This window comes from Rhea pennata, unplaced genomic scaffold (genome assembly GCF_028389875.1).
Source record: "Rhea pennata isolate bPtePen1 unplaced genomic scaffold, bPtePen1.pri scaffold_33, whole genome shotgun sequence".
In the NCBI taxonomy this organism is placed as follows: domain Eukaryota; kingdom Metazoa; phylum Chordata; class Aves; order Rheiformes; family Rheidae; genus Rhea; species Rhea pennata.
The window spans coordinates 1-18941 of record NW_026907680.1 but is presented as its reverse complement, the minus strand read 5'-3'; the positions used below and the strand labels follow the sequence as shown (position 1 = coordinate 18941).

The 18941-nt window shown below is 48.0% G+C and overlaps 1 protein-coding gene and 1 pseudogene across 1 annotated transcript; both read left to right on the top strand.

Moving 5' to 3' along the window:
* Nucleotides 1-47: 47 nt before the first annotated feature.
* On the top strand, nucleotides 48-13127 carry LOC134154650 (transmembrane protein 209-like). The gene is made up of 15 exons (XM_062601329.1): nucleotides 48-105; nucleotides 1117-1243; nucleotides 1360-1418; nucleotides 2159-2290; nucleotides 3276-3514; nucleotides 3926-4134; nucleotides 4607-4778; nucleotides 5731-5802; nucleotides 6938-7034; nucleotides 8620-8745; nucleotides 9174-9271; nucleotides 11275-11389; nucleotides 11490-11587; nucleotides 12408-12481; nucleotides 13073-13127. The coding sequence occupies exons 1-15, from the start codon at nucleotides 48-50 to the stop codon at nucleotides 13125-13127; spliced, it is 1731 nt and encodes a 576-aa protein (XP_062457313.1).
* Nucleotides 13128-16101: 2974 nt separating this feature from the next.
* On the top strand, nucleotides 16102-18933 carry LOC134154730 (uncharacterized; annotated as a pseudogene).
* The last annotated feature ends 8 nt before the right edge of the window (nucleotides 18934-18941 follow it).

The following is an 18941-nucleotide window of genomic DNA, read 5'->3' as shown; positions in this document are numbered from 1 at the left end:
GGTTTTGAAGCCTGTGGCCGGGGGAGGCGTGGCAGTTTCCTGCGCTGATGGGAGGAGCAGGGAAAGTGGCCAGTGTTACTGCTGTTGTGTGCGGCATTTTGTGGCGTAAAGGCGGGGGGGTGTGCGGAGGGTCTGGAGACGGACACGGGCGGGGGTTTTCAGTAGGAAAGCGGCCGGGCTGTGCACGGGCGAACGTTGTTTTTCAAAAGCGGAGTCGTCTCCCCCGCCCCCCTCCCCCCCCCGCCGTTAACGGCATCTCCCCGGCAACGGCGTTCCCCCCCGCCCCGCCCCCCCCCCGCAGAACTGATTCCGGTGACGTCACCTCTGCGCGACCAATCGTTGGAGGCGGCTGCGGTGGGGGCGGCGGGCGGGGCCTGGGCCTGGGCCTGGGCCGCGGCGCCCTCGGGGGCGGAGCGGAGCGGAGCGGCGGTGTCGCTGCCGACTCAGGGCCTGTCAGCGAGGCCTGGGAGTGCGGCGGGCTGCCGGCGGGTGACAAGCGCGCCCGCGCGTGTGTGTGTGTGTGTGGCATGGTGTGTGCTAGAGTGATGAGAGGAGTAGAATATGCAGGAAGCGTTATTTCTGTTACATAGGGCATTTTGTGGTGTAAAGGGGGGACGGTGTGGGGAGGGTACAGAGCTGTCCTGAGCTGACAGAAGGAGATAGGTGGGTGTTTTCAGTAGGAAAACTGCCAGGTTGTGCAAGATGTTTTCTTGGTCTGTTTTCCTTGCTTGGAGAAGGCAGTGTTGCTTCAGCATTCCGAAAAATGCTATTTCTCAAAAACGCTGTTGGAATCTGGCTCTCTTTTCTGTCCTCTGTACCTCAGTGGAGAAAATGGAAACTGTTTCACTGTGAAGAGGTGACAGTGCTTATGCAGTTTATAAGAGGAATATTGTTTTGGGTTTTTTGTTTTTGTTTTTTGTTTTTTGTTTTTAAACCACTGAAGCTCATTCTTAACACCACACACGATTTGGTACCTCAATGTGAAGTCCTTTTATGTAATTTCTTTTTGCTTTTTTACTTTTTTAAAGGTCTTGTACAGAGTGAGAATCTAACTGTATATAAATTTTCAATCTTTAACTTTCTTTGTGTGCTTCCTGTTGCAGACAATGGCGGCAGAACAGATTTCTGCAGCTTCGCTCCTTGACAGGACTGTGAAGATTAGGAGGGAGGCTGAAGAGCGGAAAGTGGTCTGGGCCTGGGGCCTCCTTAATATGTCTGTTGGGGGGATGATATATACTGACATGTATGTTGATTGTTATATCTGACTCAACTAAGTAAAGCATTCTGCTTTGTATATGCTTAAATATTTCATAGGACCCAGTTACTGTTAAATTGATCGCTTCTTCCTTTTCTTTTTAGGACTGGAAAACTTATAAGTTCCTATTACAACATCGCATTTTGGCCGCTCTGGTATATTGGTGAGTTGTCACAGCATATGAATTAGTTTTAGGGAGGAGGGAAGGTTTCAGCCTTCATTCTTCTTGCTGGGGAATTCATTTTTAAGGTTTGGGGTTTGTTGTTGTTGTTGTTGTTTTTTAATAACCAAGCTTCATTTTGTTTTCCTTTATCCCTTTTGGTGCTGTTGGAATTTCATCATTTTAGTGACAAGTAAGAAAGAGTGTGAAGAACAGGTTTCCTACCTTAAATGTGTTTAATGTGTGCAATAAGGCTTTGGGGAATAGTTGAAATAATAGCGTTGTGTTGTATTGTAGGGCTGCAGGACGTTTCCAAATAATCAAATTTGGTTTCAAATGAGTAGGCTCAAAAGTAATTGTATCTAATACTATTAGCGGATGAAAAGGAAGAAGAGTGAGAGCAATGTCAGGTAACGAGTGACAGAAGGTTTGGCAGAAGACACTTGATAAATAGCATGAAACTTCATTGCAGTGCTTTGTATCCTGTCTGGAAAATACCTTTCGCTTTTACAAATACATATTGTAGCAACAGAAATGAATTTCAATATAGAAAGGAAATTTATCTCTAATGGTTCTTGCATGAAAAGGAGAAGTTGTCTTACGTCCGTGCTCAGACTGGCAGTTATTGGTAGCCCTAACAATAAACTATTCTTGATTTGTGTATAAACTTGTTTTCTCAGATCATTTACTGTTACTCCTGTTTATGGTGCCTAGCATGATAAAAACCTTTGTGTTTGTTCTAGAGCTTGCGCTTGTATCCCTGTTCAGTCTGAATGCCTTATTTGATTTTTGGATGTACTTCAAGTACACAATGGCACCAACTACCTTGGTCATGACTCGTAGACAGCAGATCCTTCTAGGGATGCAGAATGCAGGTAGGTGTTATAAATTATAAATACTTTTTTTAAAGATGATATCTTTCTCAAGCCCATGAATCTTTAGTGAAGTGAGTTCTCAGTTACCTCATCTGACAAGAGCAGTAAGATGAACTAACTGCAGCCTATAAAAATTCAAAATAAAAGTGATAAATTGATGAGCAATTAAGGGGAGAAGTGGAGAGGAAACAACCAATACAAAAGGAGAAAAGGAGAGTGGGCTGTTAAAGGGCAGTGAGAGAGACTTAAACTTTATGAAGCTGGACAAGGAATTTGTAACCTATAAATGGGATTGAGAACAAGGCAGAGTGTATAGGTTTGTATTTAAATTTGGTATCCTACTATCATCATACTGACTGGAGAGCGCCAAATTAGAAAGAGAAAAGAGACCTTAGTGTGCAGTCTGAAAATGACAGGCTAGAGAGCAGTTGCTCTGAAAAGTTCTGAATGTCTAAGTGATGTTGTCAAATATAGAAAAACTTGGCAGAGTTTGAAAATACAGCAAAAGCAAGGTGCTAGTACAATGTGTTACATACTACTAGGCTGCCTCCAGAGAAAGAGCGGCAGATACGGGAGTAGGGTTATATCACCGCAGCTGAGGAGTGTAATATCTGGGTTTGCACAGGTAAATGAGACATTAGATGTGCTAAAGACACATGAAGCAGGCAGGTAGAGTAGCTGACCAAATAAGTTAAATAATTGCCTCGGGCTATGCAAAGGTGCTTGGTAGAATTTAACTGAAATTTTAAATTGTAGAATTTGTATTGAATTATGATCACGTGTCCCAGTTTTCTGATTTTTATGTCTTTGGGGTTGACTGCTGAATCCTGTAGGGGTCAGACTAGAATAGTCTTTTTAGTGTCCTAGAATTTCCTTAAGGGAAGAGAGTTGTGTATGTGTGTTTTGCTGTGTATTTAAAGTGAGGAGGAGAGTTCTGGGCTGCTGCATGTACAGTGCTGATTGTGGGTTTTTTTGCTTATTGCAGCAGTACAAATAATTCCAGCACGTGAGCTGGCAGCGAAGAAAGTCCCTTCTTCTACGCCTTCTCCTAGAGTCCAGGGTCAAACTGTGCTGAGTTACAGCCCATCCCGGTCCTTCAGGGCCAGTCCAAAGTTTACTTCTGGTTGTATCTCAGGGTACAGCCCTCAGCGGCAGGCTCTGTCAAGCAACAGCGCTTCTTATAGCAGTGCTTTAACCTATTCACCAAGCAGCAGCTACAGTAAGGTAATGACCAAGGGGGCTTCAAGGGGAACGGTTTGGCTTTGCTTATCGTGTCCTTGTGTTGTGCTGTAAGCCATTGGAGGTGTGCGGCTGGCAGTGGAGGGTCCTGTGTGTGTGTTCGCTTTGTTTGCAAAGCAGATGAAATTTGTCTTGTCAGTATTCATCCTCTTTCCCTGGTGTTAATTTATTTGTTTTAGAGTAGCTAGTTTGTTTCAGAGCACAGCAAAAATAAGAAACTAGAATGTAACTACAAAATAGCAAAAACCTTCCCCCAAACGAGAGCATATTTTATAGCAGCAGTCAGCAGAGTAATCAATTCTTATGTTGAGTCGATCTATTCATTTAGTTTATAAAGTCAAAATGGAACTCTCACTTTCCTCATGTGACACAACTGTTTGCTTTTGTTTCCCAAAGCTTTCCAGCTTCAGCTCTTCTCCTACTGGTTCACCATATGCCTCAAGTGTTGGGCCAGTGGAAAGCACCGGGCTAAGGTCTCGTTGCCACTTTTCACCAATGCGGTATAATTCCCGTATGAGTCAAGATGATGAAATCACAGACCGCAAGTCACTGCAAAAGTACCTTCGAAGCGAAGAAGAGAAACAGCGTAGACTTCAATTGGGTACGTAAATAACTTCATGTAGCCTGAAAAGCTTGGCAAGGAGGGGATGTTGGTTTTATTGATGAGGAGTGGATGAGAAAAGTTGGAAAAGATTCCTGCACAGAAAGAGAGCTGCTGAAGTACTAGTCTATATTATAGATATACTAATAATCTCTGTAGCATTTGTTGTGTATAGTGGACTACAATGAGTTGAAGGGCTTTATCACCTCGATGGGAGGGATATTTTGTGGAGAAGGCAGTTGAGCTAAAGGTGGTGAATTACCTGCAGGCAGTTTTTGTCTGGGATAGGGACAGTGCCTTATTAATATAAAGATGAAATCAGTGTTTATGCAGACAGATTTTGGTGTATGTATTTATGATAATTCATGAGCACATCTCTCCTGTCAAAGCCTTAATATAGTGACCTATTGCCTGCAGTGTTGCTTCTGTGATTACTTGGTGATAATTTTATGGCTGTTCAATGTCATTTCAGCAAGTTCATGTTCCAGCTCTCCTTCCAGCAGCCCAACCTTTTGGAACTACAGCCGTTCCTTAGTAGAGCAAGCACAGGTGCTGAGAAAGTACCAGTATCAGGTGGCTTGCATGCCCCAAGCTCCATCAGCACACAAGGACGAAGCTCGTCTGAGCTCTCCACTGACTGCAGAAGAAGTAAGCTCAGCACCAAAGGAGCCAAGAGAGAAAAACAGGGCTCTAAAATATGTGGCTCCATCCAAATGTGAACTCCGTCAACGGTGCTAGAAAGGGAGAAATCCTATAGCATTTAACCATCTTCATACAGCTTGTAAGACTTTTTGCCACAAGGGGTATACATTTCAAATTCCAGACTGTAAAATTTTACAATTGTAAAATTGTAAAATGATTTCTTCCTTGGTGAACAAGGTACCTGTGTTTAGGTGGAAAAGTGACTCCTGAGAGAATTTCAGGTTTCATGCTTTGTGGTCTTTGTAATTAACTAATACTCACCGTGTAGGCCACGGTGGAAAGCTGGAAACTTCTGTTGGTTTGGCCAACTCTTCAGAATTATTTTATCTGAAGTTGTTTAATATTACTGTGTGTCTGAGAACAGACAGACTTCGAGTTCAACTCAAGAATGGTGGTTGCGGAACTTTTTTTTACCATTTTGTACTCTGGATAAAATAAACTTGTGACATAAAAAATGACTGGAAACTGACCTGTACCTAATGTAGTGAAATAGTTGAAGGTGTGTAAAATTGTTCTCCTTTACATTTGTGTCTGGAATAAGTCTGATTCAAAAGAATGTCATTAACGTAGCTTTTAATTAAATTTGATCTGTTTTCTTTATGTCGTACATTAACTTAGTCTACCCTGCAACTTGGACCAATTTTATCCTAACAGAGCAGGGAACTCAAAACTGTGCGTTTGGACTCACGGGAGATTTAGTGTACTGTGAACAGAGAGTAGGAGAGTAGTATGGTAAGCTACTGTAGAATTCACATGATACAGCCATTAGATGAGAGTTCTGGAACAAATGCAATTTGAATTATGTGCTGTGGCTGCGGTCAGAAAACGTCGTAGGACCTAAAAACTCTTTAGTATTCTGTTAGGTTGCTGTATGTAGGTAATAATGTTCTTTCCATAGGTTTGGGCAAGGGTGATTGTGAATCGACGACAGCTTGATTACCTGGATTCCTGGACCGCTAGGTTCAGAAGTGTAAGTCCTGTCCCTATGAACTGCCTGTTCTTGCTGTTAGAATAGGTACAGCAGAATGAAAAAGTACCTCAGTGCTCCCTGTATACCTAAGGAAGTGAGAAGAATTACATATTTGAGTCTATTTGAGGATTAGGGTGGGCTTGGACATGGAGACTAGAACAGCATGCTTGTAACAAAGAAGTATTAGGACACATTTTCAACCTGAACTTCGGCACTTGCTGACCTAGGTGTTTTCTGTTCTGAAAACTTTACAGCTGTAAAGTTCACCCACCTTTGAATGAAGACACGTGCATCTTAACACACAGTGGATGTGAAAAGACTTGTTTTTTCTTTCTACAACCCAATTTTCTGAATTTTTTCTGTTTTTTTTCTCCTGTATTTCAAACTCCTTCTGGACTCAAATAAAGCATGGGAAATGCCAGCCCGTTGACTTTTTCCAACAGCCTTGAGGAGTGTAATAAAAAAACAAAAAGAAAATTTTGGTCTAGGCAATTGCTTTAGCAGAGGAAATACAATCACATACTATGACAAAATAATTTGTAAGCCTAACTTTGAATTACCCCTTCAGTCAGCAACTATCACGTATGTAGTTCTTCTAAGTAGTGGGACGAGTGAAAAGTAAAAGATTTCTATGAGATGTGGGGTTATGACTGTTCTGTACCAGATTCCTAAGCATCTGTTCATAAACCTACAGGCAGCTTGGCTTCAGTTCCCAAACTGTGTCATATACAAGTGTCACATACTGTGTTTATCAGGCCCTTCATTTCCTGAAAGGGTTTTGAGAGGGAGTGGGCCCATGAAAGTTTAAATTACCACTATGAGTGTCGTGCAGTGCCTCAGAATACCCCTTTTCTCATTGTTCAGGAAAGCTTTATCAGTATCACTGCTTTCTGGAGATTTGTTTTCCCAAGTCCTCTATAGTGAATTTTTGGCATTTTAGAGGGTGTTTCTAGAGCCAATCACCCCTATCTAAATTGATGCTCTTAATTACTTTTCCTCCTTGGTTGACTTCAAAGTTCCTGTTGTTAAACTCCTTTGTGATTGTAACAGTGATGCTGACTAGAGAGTAAACTAACATTTTTGTCACATTCTTGTTGCTTCTAAGCTTTTTAATTTTTGCATTTCTCTTTCCTAGTGGATTAATGAGACTATTTTAGTGCCACTTGTACAAGAGATTGAGTCTGTGAGCAGTCAGCTGAGAAGAATGGGGTACCCAGAAATGCAGGTTGGAGGTATGATGATAGAGTAACTGGGGGGTTCGCTGTGGTGGTTGGTAGCAGGCCACCCCATAGCAGGGCACTGCATAGGTAGTATAGAAAACAAGTCTGCTAAGAATTACAGTTCCGTTTCCTGTTTGTATTGGTGTGATCTTTGCTTCATGTAATGCATTTTACTAAACTGGAAGGATTCTTCATAGGATTTCTGGAAATACTGATAAAGGCATGCTGATGCTGCAATAGCATAAAATTCTTAAGCCTCTTGTTTCCTCTGAATTCATTCCTGGAGAGTTAAAGGCTCAGATTAACATCCTTGTATCTTAAACTGTCAGAAAACTATCACACGTTGCAAGGATGGTTGCCTGTCAGCCCTCTCTGTCTACGTTAGTATGTGTCTTTCCAAACTTCCTTAAAATCAGCTACTTCCTGAAAAACCTATTGCTGTTCCTTCCTTAAATTGTTACCTGCTATCTTGTCTGAAAGCAAACAGGCCACAAAAAGTTTTATGAAAACTTAGATGTGATACATTGTATCCAAATATTGTTTAAGAACTGAGAAGTCATCTTATGACTGTGATAATAATAAATCTATAGACCTAGGAAGTATTTATTTATTTATTTATTTTAACTTAAATTAATTCTGTTATCACAGGCGATTAATCGTTTGCATTTAAGATCTAAGATCATTTTAAGGTTAAGATACATTAAATTTTATTTATTTATTTATTTTAACTTAGAATAATTCTATTATCACAGATAGGTTATTAATCATTTGCATTTAAGATCTAAGATCATTTTAAGATTAAGATGCATTAAAGATTATTTAAGTACTAGGTGTAGCACTAAGTGGGGCTGGGGAGGATAATCTCAGGTGTATTTTGGAGAGCTATGGGCATTAGAAGAAAAGATCTTTTGGTTGGGGCAGTTGGTTTTTGCTGTTTTGGGGTTCCCCCCCCCTCCTTTTTAAGCATTTTGATGAGCTAGAATTCTAGCTAAAATTTCATAGTGCAACTCTGAAGGAACTCCTTCCATTGCCTTATCACATGCATATTCCCCCTCAATCAAGAGCAGGATTTGATATGCTTCATTTAAACAAAGCCTACTTTTTTTTTTTTTTTTTTTTTTGGTGGGGGCCTGTTTGTAGTCTGTCCTCAAGATCTGCACCTGTTGTGGTGCCTGTGGAAAACTGATCACTTACTGACCTCATCTCCACCTTGCTGCTCTCCTACTGCTCTTTAAAATGGATGTTACTTCTTCCCTTTTTCACACCATATGTTTCTGTTTTCTTATGGAATGCAAGCCCTTCAGATAAGGGTCTGTCGTCTTTTGCGACCGCACAGTGCTGCATAGCGTTTATGTTGTGTGGTTTAAGGGAGACAGCTAGTACTTCACTGGGATTGGAAACAAACATTTGGAGTATTGGATAAGCTGTTAACTTTGTATAAATCTTAGTAAATTATCTTAGTAAGTTACCTTAGTAAACAGTGAGACAAAAAAGCCAGTTCCTCCTTGTAACATTGCATTTGTTAACGCCTTGTAAGGGAGAATGTTCAAATTTCTATCGTGGATGCAGATGTCGTGCTGGCTCTTGTCGCATGCAGAAGCCAGCATCAGCAATCTGAAACAAGCAGCGCTTGTTAAAGCTCCAGTCATGCCAACTCTGTACGCTATAATGCAGTATTTGGATATTGCAGTGAACCAAGAGTATTTGGTGGAAAGGATCAAAGGTATGTGGTCAACCATACTGACTTTAAAACGTTTCCATTAGCTGGGTCAAGCGTCGGCGGTGTCAGATACCCTGTCAATTAAGAGGTTTGAACTACAGTCACAGCGGGGAGAAGAGCTGCTTTTCAAGTAGCAGAGGTAGTTTTTGCAACTTCCTCTTTTCAGACCAATGTAATGATGTGGGACTTGGCATGGAAGTTTTTATTTCTTCTCTCAGTTTGGGGTGTGAAGTGTCCTATTTAATCCCTTCATTAATTACCAATAAAAAATACCTTGTAAACTCCACTCCCCTAACTTTATAAGCACTTCCTTAGTTTAATTTTTCCTATTTTGTGCACTGAAAATACATGCAGTGTTCTTGAAGCTAGTGTCAAATATGTCCTCCTTGCACCTTCAACCTCCAGTAGCTGAATAAATTTTGTTTTTTCAGAGCTTTCTCAGGGAGGATACATGAGCTCATTCCGATGGAACAGAGGAGGAGATTTCAAGGGCCGTAAGTGGGATGCTGACTTGCCCACTGACTGTGCTGTAAGTTTTCAAAGAAGGCTTAATATAACTTCCTAAAGTGTGTCTTTCAGGGTAGATTTTTGTGTGTGGTAGCAATTAAGTCTTTTGAGGAACATGGTCAAAATCCTGTTTGCCTCCCTATCCTGATAATCCCATTGTAGTCAGTGAAATTATGCAAGGAATAATGCCAATGGGATTGGACATTGTGCAGATCACAAAAATACGATTTCATGTCTTAGTCTTAAGCCGGCCTCTTATTTAGACTCATCTGAGATGTCAGTCAGGTAACTGTTTTGGGAGCAACCTGACAGAAGGTTGCGGATTTGTTAGAGCAATATTCTTACCTTATTAAAAAAAAAAAAAGAAAAAAAAAAAAAAGAAAAGAAAAAAAGTCTGCTTTAACCAAACCTCATCATTTCTCATGCAAGATGAACCTTAAAATTTTCCTGTGCTGTAATGGTTAGAAGAACGAACGGATTAAGTGGCGTGTCTTGATGTTTATTTAATTCAGTAATGTTTCTTGAGAGATCCACAGGGATTACATTATCGTACTTGAGAACAGACTTGTAGTCATGCTTAGCCAATTAATGCAAAAGGTCAGGAGAAAGCACTTCAGTGAATACAGTGACTTGAAAATTCAACTGAAATAGTTAAAAGAAAGGCCACAAGATAATCCAGGGAGTGGAGAACAAGCTTCACGTGTGACTCTTCAGTTGAACTCTGTATTTGAAAGGAGAGTTCAGGTGATTTGATTCCCTCTATAGATGTTCAGTTACTGGGGAGAAGCAGAAAGAAGATTCATATGCAAGTTTTACAACCTTGCTGACAAAGATGCAACAAGATTGAATTGCTGGAAGCTAAAGCTGAGCAAAATCTGTCTTGAAATAAGATTTGATTTTCTAGTTGTGAAGATGACTAAATATTTGGGACTGACAAGCTGGGAAGCAGCTCTGGCTATCTTGGTAGACAGCAAGCTGAGCAGTTTGAAAGTATTAAAGACTGTAACACAGACCATCACACCCTGAATTCATTGTCTTTTAATGAAACCAGCTAAGAGAGATAGTACTGCACAATGTACTAAACTTGTAAAGATTCTGGGAAAGAAGTTCTGATATAACAGATGAAATTAATATTGAACACTTGTCTCGAAGCTTTGGCATTAACTTAAGACAATAAGTGCCAAATGAAGAGTTTTTAACGGTAATGTTAGTCTCATTGCGTGCAACTTAAAGCAATAATTTCCGCTAGACCTCTTGAGGCTTTGGGCATTTAGCCCATAGAAATTCTTCTGTCTGCCAAACAAATCCTATGTTGAACACAGGAGGTATCATACTACAGAGTAATTTGGTCACGCTGCACCCAAAGAATGTTGAGAAGTCTACTGTAAGAGTTAAAACACAACATGCAGTACTGCGATTTTCTCGCTGTTAGCTAAGAAGATACTTGTTCTAGGACTTTCTTCCAAAATGTTGAGAGCTGGTAAGATTCATGAGCAGTCCAAGTTTGTCCATTGATTTTGTTTTGCCATTTTTGACAAGAGAGGAGCAACTTGCTGGGTAAGTGTAGTGTTTGGAAAAGTTGTCATTAGATCGGATCGGCCTCTCTACGCCAAATCTTTGCAGCTAGCGTAGAAACCATCATGAAATCAGGTATCTTGTAGTTTGTCCTACATATGCTATTCAGATCTGTGACTCTGCAAATTCTGTGAGATGTGAAGATAGTTACTTGTATGTCAGGAGTTCAGTTCACATGCAGCACCTTTTTAACGTGTTGTGACTGAAAGGGTTTCATTTACAGGAAGAATAAACTTGTCTTGACATCTGTGGCATGCCCTGGACCATTGAATTCAGTGCTCTAAGTGTTAAGCTGCCTTGGGCTTCTAAACATAGTGGGATTAATTAAGTCCATGATGCAGCAACAGACTCTCAAATACCCTAACTAATATCTGAGATTATGGAAAGAAAGCTGCTGTCCTGTCAGTCTTCTTAATGATACTAAAATGAGATTTGTTTTTGTTTGCACAGATCCTTATGCACATATTCTGCACTTACCTCGATGCCAGACTGCCCCCTAGCCCCAAATACCCCGATGGCAGAACCTTCACTGCCCAACACTTTGTTCAAACACCAGATAAACCAGGTATTGACATTCTTGGACTGCTTGTTTAGCTGCTGTTTCCTGCTTGGATCCCATCAGCGCTCTTAAAATCCCTATCTTATTTTAAAACTTTAATTCACAGACATTACAAATGAAAATGTGTTTTGCATCTACCAAAGCAACATCAATCCACCCCACTATGAGCTGATCTACCACCGCCAGGTCTACAATCTGCCTGAGGTATGATCGCGTTAGTTTTTTCTGCTGTCAGGAAACCTTGAGCAGACCTGATCTGTTTCTTTTTCATTCTTCCTTTTCCTTTGGAACTAGCCACATCTATTGAATATGTAGGCTGGCTCGGTGCAGAAAGCAAATGTTACCACGATCTTTGACCATCGTGTGGTATTTAGTCTGCTGCTGAATGATAGCTTCAGTGCCTAACTTAGGTACATCAGTGCCCAGGCAGCAGCTTCCTCTTGTTGTTTATTTTCTGATGATTTATTCTAAAATCCTAATTTATGTAAGCTCTGAGGTGAGTTGCTATTCCTCAGTGCCAACGAGACTGATGCTTGTCTGTACGAGTTTTTGGAGGGAAACATCTAATCTCAATATCAAAATACTAGACTTTTCCTGTACATCTTGATTTTATTATTGAGCCCCGATTGTGACTTGATTTTCTGATTTCAGAAAAGCTCTTTTAAAAAGCATTTAAAAATATTTGAGGGTGATAATCCATCTAGAAAACAAGCTTGGTCTTTTTCTGGTGTTTGCCTAATTGAAAGATAAGAATTGAGGCAAAACCCCAGCAGTCTAAGCTGTAATACCATTTCGCGAGGTCTCTGTTATAGTTTTTTCTCATCTCTGATGATATAACAGGCCGACAGGGCGCACACTGCAGTATATGTATCTTGCAAAACGTTTTGAAGGAAAAATTGTGCTGCTCCACCTAAGATCAGGACAGGGGATGACAGTTGTTTTAAATAAGACATTCTAAGATATTAGTGTGGTTGTTTGCATGTGATTTCATTTCCAAGTTTTTTTCTCTTCCCGTGGTATTCAGGGCAGAAACAACATGTTCCATACATTGCTTATGTTTCTGTACATCATAAAGACAAAAGAATCTGGGATGCTTGGGTAAGTGTCAAACGTTCCGTATCATTGCGCTGCGCACGAGATCTGAGCAGGAGCTTTCTGTTTTGAAATACCGTAACTGAAGTTGCTATCATAGGACGATACTGATGGAATTAAAATGCTCTTCTCATTTTAAGTAATGGCTGCCTTTTTACAAAATCATGTAAGTTTTGTGTGCACGAGCATGCAGGAAATGTTTTGTGCTTTTCTTTGGTCTTGTGCTGGCTGAAAAATCCTGTGGAGTCCATGCTGCGGAATAGTGGCCTTGGCCAGACAACCAGGTTGCTACCTTCTTGCTAGAAGTACTGTGCTATTTATAAACAGGAGACAGACACTGCCATAGTGCTGTAATCTCTTGTTTTTGACATAACAAGAGGAGTTTCGAGTGCACAGTGAAAGCTGCACTGACATAAAAGCAATGTCCGGACTTTTTTGTTCTGAAAGAGCTGTCTTTAATTCGAGGTGAAACACGATACCTACATAAATGTTAAAATGCTGATGTGCGGGATTGGCAGTTTTTCTTGTAATGAAGATTTGTTTTAAATAGGAGCTTTAACTTACTTGTGTCTTATCGTTATAATGCTGTTTTTGCAGGCAAGTGAATTTTGGTGCATCAGGAGTCAACGTTCTAGGGGTGTTTGGAGAGTAACATCTCCAGCAGGACTGCAGCTCAGAAGAACGATCCTGCTTCTCCTACAAGACGAACTGAGCAGCATCGTTTCACTTGTTGCCTTGAATATGGACTATGAAATGGGATAATTTAAAGTCTGCTTTATGGACAGAGGGGAAATGTTTGTAATTTCTGTACAGTTTTGGGGAGGATACTCTGTAAAACGTTGTATTGTTTTTTACTGATGAAATGTATCTAAACAGGAACTCCAGGCAGGTCTTTTCTATTTGGCTCCTCACCTTAACAAATTGTATTTAACCCCCCCTTGCTATTTCTGTTGCATTTACTCTTCAAGCACTCTAAAGAGCTTAACTGCCCGCAGGGCTCAGCAATGAACCCGCGCTTGCCGCGTTTGAGGGTGGAATGCAGCAGCGCAGCTGGGACGTGTCTCCCGCAGTTGTACCCAGCCGCTCGCTGGCGAGCAGTCCCTTGAAAAGACAGTTACTGCAACGCGGCCAACTGCCGGATTCACAAGATCCAAGAGATTCCAGACGGTCATAACAGGCGCCAAGTTAGCGCTTACACCGATTTTTGGTTAATTTAATTACATGCGATCTGAAAGGACGTTGTCTTTTATCCCTGCTCATTGGAATAATTGGATTTTGTGACCTCTCTGGATGCTTCAGGTGTCTCCACTGCAGATATAAGGGAAAGAGAAAACTTTTTGACTTGCTGGTTTCAGTAGGTGTTTATAAGATAGATTTAAACCAAAACAAAATAAGCATACCATTCAAATGTGACCATCTTACGAGACAGAAGATGTTGTGGGTGATTGAGTACGACTAGAACGTTACCCTGCCTTTGCTTTTTAATTTTTTAAAAATTCTTTTATTTCTCACGTTAGCTTTTCTGCTAGCAGCTCCTTACTTTTAGGGCCTTGCAGACTGGCATGTGGCTTCAGCATCCCCACATGAAACCAGAGTGGATACACCTGCGTGGGCTCATCCCAGGAACTTCGGGGAACATCCCGAAGTTCCTGCTGCCTCGCCAGAGTGTGCCCAGAAATGGCTTTTTTCTCTTTTTTTGCCCTGGGGGGCGAGCGGCCGCCACCTGGCCAGAGCCTCCGGCTTCTCGGGAACGAGTCAAGCTCTGGGGCCGCCGGCCAAGCTGCGGTTCCCGTTGCAGTGACGGTCTCAAAGCTCGGGCAGCAGTGGAACGTCCCCGCTGCGGAACGACGCCTGCGCGAGCGTCTCACCACGCCTGCACGTGCCGCCGTTCCCCTTCTGCGGAATTGGCTTTTGGGGGAAAACACTTGCCTTTGTTTCAAAGAGCGGGCCCCGCTTTTTAAGGGGGGGGATCCCTTGCAAATTCAGGCAAATCAAAAAGGGGGTTAGAAGTTGATGTGGTTTATTTTTTTAAACAGAGGGATAAAACTGCGATACGAAGGATGTGTGTGTAATACGTGAGGTTAAGGTGAGGTGCCAGCGCCCTTTCCCTCGGGGATTCTCTGCGAGCAGCAGGGACCTTCTCGTGTCGCTGCGGCCTGCTGGCAGCTACCTCGAGCGCGCCCGCGCCGCGGCTTCCTCCCCGCGGCCCCTCTGTGCCGCGCGTTCCTCCGGCGGGGAAGGGAGAGTCTCGCTGCCCGGGGCGCCGCTGTAACCGTGTGTAAAGCGGGTGGGATCGCAGCGGTGATTGGGGTTTTTTATTAAATTACTGTGTTTTGTCAAGCCCGTGTGAGGCTCTTCCCTGCGTGGCGATGATGGGGGGGGCGGGGCCGCGTGGGGTGCCCCGCGTGGGCGGGGGGGAGGGCAGCGTGGGGCACCCTGCGCGTGCCCGCGGCGCCGCCCGTCAAAAGCGGTGGCGGTGCGGCACTACCGGCGCCCCCATGGCCGGCGAGGGCGAGGGCGAGCCCGGGCGCCGCAGGCACTGCCCGCAGGACGCGCTGGGTGAGCGCCGCGTTGCGCCACGCCGGGGGGGCCCGAGCATCGCGCCGGGGTCGGGGGGGTTCTCAGGCCTCGCCCTGGGCGGCAGGACGGAACTGGGCTGTGCACTGGGGCGGGGGGGGGGGCGCGACAGGGTGACACTGAGTACTGTGGGGCCGGGGGGGGGGGAGGGAGCGAAGGTCCCTCCTGAGTGTTGCACCCAAGGGGAGGGGTCCCAGGCATTGCACCGGGGGGGGGGCGGGTTGCAGGGTGGGGGAGTTGTCACTCCTGGGCACTGCACTGGAGGGGGGTGAAGGTCCCTCCTGAGTGTTGCACCAAAGGGAGGGGTCCCAGGCATTGCACCGGGGGGGGGGCGGGTTGCAGGGTGGGGGAGTTGTCACTCCTGGGCACTGCACTGGAGGGGGGTGAAGGTCCCTCCTGGGTGTTGCACCGGGGGGGTCTTCATGGGGTGGGGGGTATCACTCCTGCGCTTTGCACTGGGGGGGCATTGCACCTGGGGGGCAGATTTGCCTGGTGTGGGGGGGATCCCTCCTAGACATTGCACAGTGTGGGGGGGGGAGGGTCCCTGCTGGGTGTTGCACCCATTGGGAAGAGTCCAGGACATTGCATGGGGGAGGGGCTTTGCACGGGGGGAGGGTTTTTGCCAGGGCGGGGGCCCCTCCTGGGCTCTGCACTGGATGCGTGGGAAGGTCCCTTCGGGGTGCTGCACCCAATGGGAGGGGTTCTGAGCCTTGCAATGGGGGGGCTTTCCACGGGGGGGGGGGTGGGTCCCTCCTCAGCATTGCACAGGTGGGAGGGGAGGAAGGTCCCTTCTGGGTGTTGCACCCACGGGGAGGGATCCTGGACATTGCACCGGGAGGGGAGGACTTTCCATGGTGGGGGTGTTGCACCTGGGGGGCGATTTGCACAGTATGGGGGGGGGTCCCTCCTGGGTCGGGCTGCAGCGGGTGCTGGAGTGCATGAGCCTGGGAAAGGGGTGGGGTTTTTTTCGGGGGGGGGGGGGAAGCAGGGGCTCCGGTGCGGCGCCAGGGCTGCAGGGGATCGAACGCGCGGTGCCTCCCAGGCCCGGCATGGCCCGGCTCAGCCTGGCCCGGCCCATCCTGGCCGCTGCCTCTCTTGCAGCCGCTGCCGGGGAGCCGGAGGTGCGGGGCGAGGGCCCACGGTGGGGCTCGCTCTGCGACCGCCGCTGCGCCGCCATTAACGACCCGCATGGCGACCTGCCCTCGGCCTCCCACCCCCACGGCGTCCTCGCCCCCCGCATCCTCGCCCTCCGCATCCTGCCCGGTAGGGAGCCCGGCGGCGGCAGCGGCGAGGGGGGTCCGCGCGGGGGGTCCCTGTGCCAGCGCCCACACCCGCTCGCCTCTCGCCCGCAGTCGTCACCCACCAGCAGCACTTGAACGAGGTGCCGGCGTGCGAGAGCTGCGGTTCAAAGACCACGCTGACGGCCGAGAGCGCGGTGGAGGCCAACAAGCTCTCCAACGACGACAAGGTGGGTCCGTACCCCCGCGGCCCATGCCCATCCTGCTGTGCGGGAGGGGAGGGGGTCTTTTCTTTGGCCGCGACCTTCTCCTCTCTGCAGTTCGGCTTCAAGAAGTGGAAGAGACACGCGACCGCCCGGCCCTGGGAGGACCGCTCGGAGATCAGGAAGGAGCTCTACTCCAACCTGAACGTCGTCCGCGGCTTTGGAGGTGGGCGGCCGCTGAGGCTCTAGGGTTCACGGCAAAACCCTGTTGGGAGGAGGGAGCCCGGTTAACACCCCCCCTCCCCCGCTGTGCACGTGGCGAAGCGGCTGGTGGAGCAGCGGAGGGGCCGGTCGCTGTCTGCAGGCTCCACGGTGACGTTGGGCAGCGTCCTCTATGCGCTGCTCTTCGGCTGGTGGCTGGCGCTCCTCTACGTCCTGGTGGCCGCCGAGATGTTCCTCACCATCGTGGGGGCTCCTTACGGTGAGTCTTCCCCAGGTGCCCGTCCCCGGTGCGACCGGGCCGGGCTGTCGTGGTGGGAGACGGGACTTGCGTGTCGGGGTCCTGCCCCGCGTCCCGATGCCGCTGTCCCCGCAGGGCGGCTCTGCAGGGACCTGGGCAGCTACTTCCTCTGGCCCTTCAGCAAAGTGATCCAGCGGGTGGAGGTAACGGCCGGGTGCCGTCCGTACGTCCGTCCCCGCCAGCCCCTCCTCACTGTCCGCCAAGGTCCCGCCGCGGAGGCCGACGGCACCCGGGAGACCTCGGCCCTGCTCGGCGGCCCAGCGCCCGGCCGCTGGTGCCCCGCGGACCCCGGCTACCGGGTGAGCGCCCGGTGCGGGAGGTGCTGAACGGGGCCCGAGGGGCGGCTCTTTGGGAGCCCGGCTGCTCCCGTTCGGGTTTTTCTACCCTAAAAACCTGCCGCCACCGGGCCGTCCTTGCAGCAACGCGCTGCCGCCGCCGCCGCCGCGTGGCTCTGCCTGGGCTACCCGGCGCTGGCACTGGCCCACGGGCTCGTCTGCTTCGTCGCCTGGCTCCTCTTCTTCCTCATCCCCATCGCCAAGATGAGCACCCGCACGGCCCACCGGGTGCTGCTGCCGCCCCCGGAGCTGGTATGCATCCGGCGCCCGCGCATGGTGGGTGGCCCCTGGTGCTGGGGGTGGAGGGTCCCCTCTCGATGGGCTGGCTTTTGGCGGGGGGGACACCCAGACCAGTGTCACCCGCTTGGTTTCCATCGCCCCGCTGCCGCCGCCGCAGACGGACGTGCCGCTGGAGGCGGAGGTGATCAAGTGCTGCTACCGCGCCGTCAACGCCTAGTACTACAAGTACGCCGTGGACGGCATCAACGTCTTCGCTGTCAGTGTCCTTTTCCCCCCTGCTTCCTTTTTGTGTATAGGGGGGGACACGTCAACTGGGCACCACCTTGAGGTACCACCCCTCAAAAACCACCGCCCCCCCCAATTCGGAAATGTCCTTGATGGCCGCCGCAGACCTGCTGCTGCTGGTGGTGGTGACGCTGGTGCCGGGCTACGTGGACGGGCGCAACCAGCTGACGACCTCGCCCGTGAAGTTCGCCCTGGCGCTGCTCTCCATCATGCCCCTCTCCTACTACATCGGCATGGCCATCGCCAGGTGAGCAGCTGCCTGGTGCCGAGGCCGCCCCGCGGCGCTGCTTCCCGCCCCGTTGACCCTCTGCGCCTCCCCGCAGCATCTCGGCGCAGAGCAACGTCGCGGTGGGGGCGGTGGTGAACGCCACGTTCGGCTCCATCACAGAGCTCACCTTCTACATCAAGGCGCTCATCAAGGGCGCCCGCAAGTGCTACGAGGAGATCGTCAAGGCAGAGCTGATGGGCACCCTGGTGGGCTGCGTCCTCCTGGTCCCGGTGAGCCCGGCGGGGAGGAGGCGCTTGTGTCACGAAAGCCCCCGTCCTCCAGCGTGGGAGGAGGACAGGACCTCCTCGCCGGGGTCACACTGACAGCCATGTTCTCTCCGAGGGCTTGTGCACGGTCATAGGAGGCATCCGGCACCAGGAGCAGAGGTTCAACAGCCGCTCGGCGGGTGTCAGCTCGGCCCTGCTCTTCCTCTCCGTGGGAGGTGAGTGCCCCGGTGGCGGTGCCAGCGGGGGGAGGATGTCCCGCGCCGCGGCCTGGCGCCCACTTCCACCTCTCCTGCCAGCAGGCGTCTTCGCCCCGATGCTCTTCTCCAAGGTGTACGGGAGGCTGGTGTGTGGCGAGTGCCACAACGTCACCCAGAACGCGCTGGGCCACTACCTCTGCCAGAGCTGCCACTTCGACCTGGTAAGCCCCCAAACCGCGGCACCCACGGGCGCCCGTAGCCCGCCCGGCTCCTCGCCGGCGGCCCGCAAAGGGCGCTGCAGGGTGCCCAGGGCACGGCCATGGCGCTCGCCCCGCTGATGGGCTCTCCGTTGCAGGTGCAGAACAACGGCATGCTC

Bases quoted from the DNA above. Each gene is read 5' to 3' on its own strand.
- LOC134154650 (XM_062601329.1), top strand. From the start codon at position 48: ATGGGAGGAGCAGGGAAAGTGGCCAGTGTTACTGCTGTTGTGTGCGGC. The intron at 106-1,116 runs GTAAAGGCGGGG...CAATGGCGGCAG, and splicing joins TGTGTGCGGCATTTTGTGGC to AACAGATTTCTGCAGCTTCG. The intron at 11,588-12,407 runs GTATGATCGCGT...CGTGGTATTCAG, and splicing joins AGGTCTACAATCTGCCTGAG to GGCAGAAACAACATGTTCCA.